At 41.6% G+C, this 6,918-nt stretch overlaps 1 protein-coding gene across 1 annotated transcript; it reads left to right on the top strand.

The window, feature by feature from the left end:
• Positions 1 to 1,685: 1,685 nt before the first annotated feature.
• Positions 1,686 to 6,322, top strand: c21h2orf76 (chromosome 21 C2orf76 homolog). Its single transcript, XM_028393827.1, has 5 exons — positions 1,686 to 1,943; positions 2,631 to 2,681; positions 2,893 to 2,930; positions 3,328 to 3,409; positions 5,930 to 6,322. The coding sequence occupies exons 1-5, from the start codon at positions 1,814 to 1,816 to the stop codon at positions 6,004 to 6,006; spliced, it is 378 nt and encodes a 125-aa protein (XP_028249628.1). The 5' UTR covers positions 1,686 to 1,813; the 3' UTR covers positions 6,007 to 6,322.
• Positions 6,323 to 6,918: the final 596 nt, after the last annotated feature.

The following is a 6,918-nucleotide window of genomic DNA, read 5'->3' as shown; positions in this document are numbered from 1 at the left end:
GACTGTGGTACATTAGTCTTCATTGTCTTCATTATGAGATCACAAGCCAAATTTTCCATCAGCAGAAGACAACAACACTCATTTTTTATGACAAGAGCATTTTTCATAGGAGGCTGGAGAACTTGACAATGACTGAATTTAGCCTTCAGCGTTGCTCTCATGAGTAATTTGACAGTGTGTCTTGATGGTATAAGTGAACTTTTATGGTTCTGTTATTATTGCCAGATTTTGGGTTTGTTTTCTCCCTTTCTGTTTCCCTCCTTTGCTCTTCTCTCTCTCTCTCTATGCATGTTGGTGTGTGGCTCTGTGTGGGTCTCCTGGGCAGCTCCCTCCTCCACTCCTCCTCGCTAGTTGATCATCACACCTGCTGCCAATCAGTGCATCGACAGCAGTATCAGAGGCTCGGCTTAGTTCAGTCCTTGGCAGTTTGTTCTGTTGCTTCTCTGTGATCAAGCTGTTTTTGCCTGTTCCTTGGGTTTTGATTACTTACCTGTCCAGTTAGGATCAATACTGATTGTGAATCAGTTTCAGCTGCTGTTGTGCAAATGGAACAGACAACAGGTGGAAATGAGAGGCAGTTATCAAGACAGCCCTATAAAGGAGAGGTTCTGCAGGTGCTGACCACAGACCAGTTCTCTGCTCTCATCCTTTCTGCCTGATGTTTGATCAGCAGGAACTGCTGACACATTTCAGCCAGATGATGATCTGTGAAGAGCACAGGGTGCCAATGGCTAATACACCAATCTTGGTGTTCTTTGGCAAATGCCAATCACCCTGCATGACAGTTTGAGCAGAAACATGCATATTAGTGGCCTGCTGGAGGTCATTGTGCAGGGCTCTGCTCCTCCTGTTCCTCCTTGCACAAAGCAGGAGGTAGCGGCCCTGCTTCTGGGTTGTTGCCCTCTCATGGTCCCTCTCCTCCACCTCTCCTGGTGTACTGGCCTGTCTCCTGGTATCTCCTCCATGCTCTGGACACTGTGCTGACAGACACAGCAAACCTTCTTGCCACAGCTCTCACTGATGTGCCATCCTGGATGAGCTGCACTACCTGAGCAACTTGTGTGGTTGTAGACACCGCCTCATGCTACCTCTAGGGGTGATCAAACATCAGGCAGAAAGGATGAGAGCAGAGAAATGGTCTGTGGTCAGCACCTGCAGAACCTCTCCTTTATAGGGCTGTCTTGATCACTGCCTCTCATTTCCACCTGTTGTCTGTTCCATCTGCACAACAGCAGCTGAAACTGATTCACAATCAGTGTTGATCCTAACTGGACAGGCTGATTTCACAGAAGTGTGACTTGGAGTTACATTGTGTTGTTCCCTTTACTTTTTGAGCAGTGTACATTGGGGCGGGCGAGTGTGGGGACAGCATCATTTACACCATTGCTGCGAGATACATATTGCAGCCCACAGTATATTGTGTGTATATGTTCTGGTGAAACACTGTATGTGACACAGAATAATGCAGTGTAATAGTCACCATAAAACTGTATCAAACGGAATTTCCCCTCCTTTATTTTATGTGAACCGGACTGTTAATATTTGCAGTATTTATTACCATCATTACGTATTAAAAATCAATTGGTTTCTCCATGTTATGCATACCCCAATACAGCAGGGGGCGCTACTTAGGATAGATAAGGAGGCGCTCCTTCATGGACTCATCGAGTCTAGACTTCTCGATTATTCTGGCCTGTTCAGTTACACAGCGGATCACTTGCTTGATACTACTTACGCCCAACACACACTTCGAAAACAACACAACGTTCCACGTGCAGTGTAGTTCCAACTATTAGTAGCTGAGCTGCAGGACATGTCCGGTGAGGCTGTGGTCACGGTTCGTCTGGTCAGGTCTTTTGAACACAGGAACTTTAAACCTGTGGTGTTTCACGGGGTCGGGTTAGACCAAACGGTGCAGGACTTCATGCAGCTCGTCAGACAAGGTGAATAAATCAGCATCATCCGCAGCTTTCATGAACTGGCACGCACAGAACTACGCGTCAGTGTGATGAGCACAGGTGGCTGTAGCCCGGAAAGTATTGGGTTTCCTGAGTCTGATACAAACTACGTCAGTCCTGAATGAAAACAAGCCATTTGTTCAGATCCGCGCAAATCCATCAAGGCACAGAGCACAGGACACGGCAAGTGTTAAAAAACTGCGAAACAGTTAGTTTTATGATTAATTGCTGAATCAATTTAAGCAGGAATACATGTATTAAAATTGATTTAAAAGTCTTCGTGCATATAGAGCCTATGATAAATGAAAGTAAGGAGCCTCCTGCAACGCAACGTAATCACCTAAAACTGAAAAGTAAAAGACATTTTTACCATGGCGAATGAAAAACCATGGGAAATTATACATTCATTTTTGTGACTTAAAGAAATGCATCGGGGCTTTGATTTAGTATTGTGCTTAAATACACACTGATATCACTCAGTAACAGCATTTACAGCACATCTTCATTTGGAAAATAATGTCTAATAATAATGTCTAATGAAAGTCTTGTTACATCTTTCCCAATGCTGCAGCACCAAATCCACTCATACATACTCCAAACAACTTTCTCACTTTGCACATTTAAAGTATAAAGAGGAATAGTCCTCAGATGAATCTGACATATTTCTTCCAGATATTGCAACCAGACCTGGACTTCCTCCTCCTTTCAGGAAATATGCTTATGGTATGTAGCCTATGTGACAGAAGCATGAGGAATTGTGTGCCCACTATGAACCTCCGAAAACTCAGTCCTCAATTACATCTTCAAACTGTTGATCTTACATAATCATTTTTTTCTAAATATCTGTGTATTGTGGGAGTAGTGTGTGTGCTGTGTGCACCCTGTGTCACCTACAATAAATACTCAGCATCTTTCTGTGGTCTTGTACTTTCAGACACGATGAAGGTCATCCATCAAGCTCATGGATCAAAGGTATCTATTTGATGAGTAGTGTTTTGGCCTCTCTTTTGTACATTAGGCACAAATGGAATATACAATTACTCTACAGACTATGTAATACTAGCAATGGTATCACGAATAACAGGTGATAACACACTAGGTTTATTATCATTAGTCTGTTGCTTTTTTTTACATAAACCAGTGCTTTGTTTTATGTGCAATATCTTTTTACATACATTTGATGTTCTGTAATGAATATTAGTTACAGTAGGTTAGAGCAGGGACAGCACCCATTTCTTACATATGATCTACTTTTCAATGGCTTTCTGCAACTTCCCTTTTTTAAAACAATGTACTCTCTTTTTAGGAAGTCTGCATTTTTAGGGAGCCTGCATTCTGTTAAAAATTTCATCATTTATCTTTCCCACAGACAAATGAATTGGTGATGAGTTTAGATGACGACGACAAACTTATTCTACAAGACGGACAAACTCTTAGAGCTGCTGGTGTTGGTAGGTTTAAACTGCTGTCAGTAATCACTCGATTAAATGTTCTGTTCAGACTATTGAGACTAAAGTCACTTACTATCACTTACTACACTTACTATCTTTCAGCAACACCACAAACTACTAGCTGATCATGAGTCTCTGGTTTATATACACACACATGTGTGTATATAATATATATTTGTCATTACAGCCTCATTTCAGTATTAAATTAATCTGTTACCTCAAAAAAAATTCTACACACAATACCCCATTATGACAATGTGGAAAAAGATTTTTCTACATTTTTTTGAATTTATTAAAAATAGAAAACTATTAAAATCACATTTACATAAGTATTCACAGCCTTTGCCATGAAGCTCAAAATTAAGCTCAGTTGCATTTTTTTTCCACTGACCATCCTTCAGATGTTTCTACAGCTTAATTGGAGTCCACCTACAGTAAATTCAGTTGATTGACAAAGGCACACACCTGTCTATATACGGTCCCACAGTTGACCATGCAGCACAAACACCAAGCATGAAGTCAAAGGAATTGTCTATAGACCTGCGGGACAGGATTGTCTTGAGGCATCTGGGGAAGGATACAGAAACATTTCTGCTGCTGTGAAGGTCCTGATGAGCACAGTGGCCTCCATTATTCGTAAATGGAAGACGTTTGGAACCACCAGGACTCTTCCTAGAGCTGGCCAGCCGTCTAAACTGAGCGATCGGGAGAGAAGGGCCTTAGTCAGAAAGGTGACCGAGAACCCGATGATCACTCTGTCAGAGCTCCAGCATTCCTCTGTGGAGAGAGGACAGCCTTCCAGAAGGACAACCATCTCTGCAGCAATCCACCAATCAGGCTTGACGAAAGCCACTCCTTAGTAAAAGAAACATGGCAGCCCATCTGGAATTTGCCTGAATGACTCTCAGACCATGACAAACAAAATTCTCTGGTCTGATGAGACAAAGGCTGAACTCTTTGGTGTGATTGCCAGGCGTCATGTTTGGAGGAAACCAGGCACCGCTCATCACCAGACCAACACCATCCCTACAGTGAAGCATGGTGGTGGCAGCATCATACTATGGGGATGTTTTTCAGCAGCAGGAACTGGAAGACTAGTCAGGATAGAAGGAAAAATGAATGCAGCAATATACAGAGATATCCTGGATGAAAACCTGCCTCCTACCTCCAGAGCAGTATGACTGACTGGGGCGAAGCAGGACAACGACCCGAAGCACAAAGCCAGGATCTCAAAGGGTTGGCTTCAGAACCCCTCTGTGAATGTCCTGGAGTGGCCTAGCCGGAGTCCAGACTTTAATCCGATTGAGCATCTCTGGAGAGACCTGAAAATGTCTGTGCACAGACGTCTCCCATCCACCCTGATGGAGCTTGAGAATTACTGCAAAGAAGAATGGGCAAAACTGCTATTAATGCTATTAATTTAATACAATTTGGAATAAGGGCTGTAACATGACAAAGTGTGGAAAAATAAAACGCTGTGAATACTTTCCTGATGCACTGTATATAAACCAGAGTCCTTTAAACAGACATGACCAAAGGGTCATTACCCAGCAAAAGCCAAAAAGTAGTCATGTGCGTGTACTGCTCAAACTTCCATACCAACTTCCATTTTTTATGTGCTTATTATGGACTTAATAGCTTATTGACAGCTTACACGAGCAGCAGGCAGTGTGGAATAATAAGGCATAAGTAGGAGGAGCCAAATGTCATGAAGAGCCGTGCAGAACTGCCTGGTACCAGGCAGGGAAAGCTGCTGGAGTCCTCTACAGCATCCACGTTCACTTGGATAATGAATAATTGTTAGCATTGTTGGTCCGTTCTGTGTGCAGTTTGCATCTCTGTGGGTCTGCCTCTCATAGACCAGAATCACATATGTCCGCTTAACTGGTGACTCTGAATTGGCTGGAGAATTGAGTGTGAACTGTTGCCTGTCTTGGTGTGCACCTATAGGACTGCCCAGGGTGTACTCTCACCCAGTGGATAAAGCAGGAATATCAAATGGATAACTAGATTTTGATGAACCATGTTAAATTCAGCTGTGGTACGTGGCTGTATGCAGGAAGAACACTGATTGGCTAAAAACTTGTCTCAGGCTTAGACTTTATGTCTCACATGACCAGCAGCTGATTACCATCACATCGTACTTCCTGTTTGCATCTCCCAACTGTAAATGTATGAATGATTATCCTTGAAATTGAAGAAAGTCAAGGGATAAAACCATCAATAACAGAATAGGTTATATTCATTCATTCATAACATTTATTTTTAAAAAGATTTTTATTACAAATTAGGAATAATTCTTAAAAATGTACATCAAGGCCCTACTACTTTGTCTTTTAGTGACTTTTTCAAACCAAAGCATACCCACTCAAAGTAAAGAGCTGGACTTCTTTCATCAGTCCAGCTTTTCAGTGTATAATACAGACACAATGAATCAGTGTATCAGAAAAAGATTTTTATATTGATGGAAATCTTTGTACATTAATGAATACATGTGTTACTTTGTTTTCAATCTTTCAGCCAATGAAACAGAAGTGGCCTTCTTCAGAAAGGAAGACTATGGCCTTTTTAAGGCAAACCCCAAAACCGCCTGGTGACAGAGACTCAAAAGGACAGAGGTCAAAGGTCGAGCATGACACAAAAAAGACACATTTACGTGTCTTCTGCCTTTCCTCGTTGTTTTATTATGTTTATTATCTTTATTATCTATCTTATTATTACTTGTAACCACAGACATATGTTTGTTCTTAAACATGTTCAATTAAATGTTTTTTAGTTTACATAAACAGAAGCCCTGCTAATGTGCTGAAGTTTGTTTGGTCATGAGTGACACCTTTTGCACTATAGGGAGTTTTGTTCCCTGTAGTGAAATGTAAAGTTCATTGTAACTGAATAAAGATTTTTTTATTTTAATCTTTTGTACAGTAGAGTCCTTTGCGTGTGAATCCTGTTCATTGTCCTTTACGTCGAGGAGGTTCGAGTGTCCAATCACAAACTACAAAAATAACTACGTTTTTGGCCTGTTTTTAATTTGGAAGAAAAGCAGTGTGAAAATGACACTGACAGTAAGCTGTTGTTGTCTTCTTGGGGTTTGTACAACTTTCTTGAACTTCCATATGCATCAGTTCTACTAAGATAATCCATGTTGAAAGTCATAACAACGTTTAACAATCTGTCGCCTCTTGTCTGTCCTCCCTTAAAAAAGACACAAATAACTGCAACCATAGGAATCTGCATGTGTTGTGCACATCAAACGTTTATCAGCCTCTTGTAACAGAATATGTCCCACAGGCATTTAAAACTGCTGTGATCATTCCTATACTTACAAAAACCTTCCATGGACCCAGACACCTTAGAAAACTCCAACCTCGCCTTATTTCTCAGATACTCTCTGTTCCTATGCAGGTGGTCATTTAACAGGCTGTTTGAAGTGTTCCAGTCTGGATTCAGAGCCCACCACAGCGCAGAAACTGCACTGGGTAAAGTCACATGACCTCCTCATGGCATCA

This window comes from Parambassis ranga, chromosome 21, assembly GCF_900634625.1.
Source record: "Parambassis ranga chromosome 21, fParRan2.1, whole genome shotgun sequence".
Classification (NCBI taxonomy): Eukaryota; Metazoa; Chordata; class Actinopteri; family Ambassidae; genus Parambassis; species Parambassis ranga.
The sequence above is the reverse complement of the archived record's forward strand: the minus strand, read 5'-3'. Positions and strand labels throughout refer to the sequence as shown.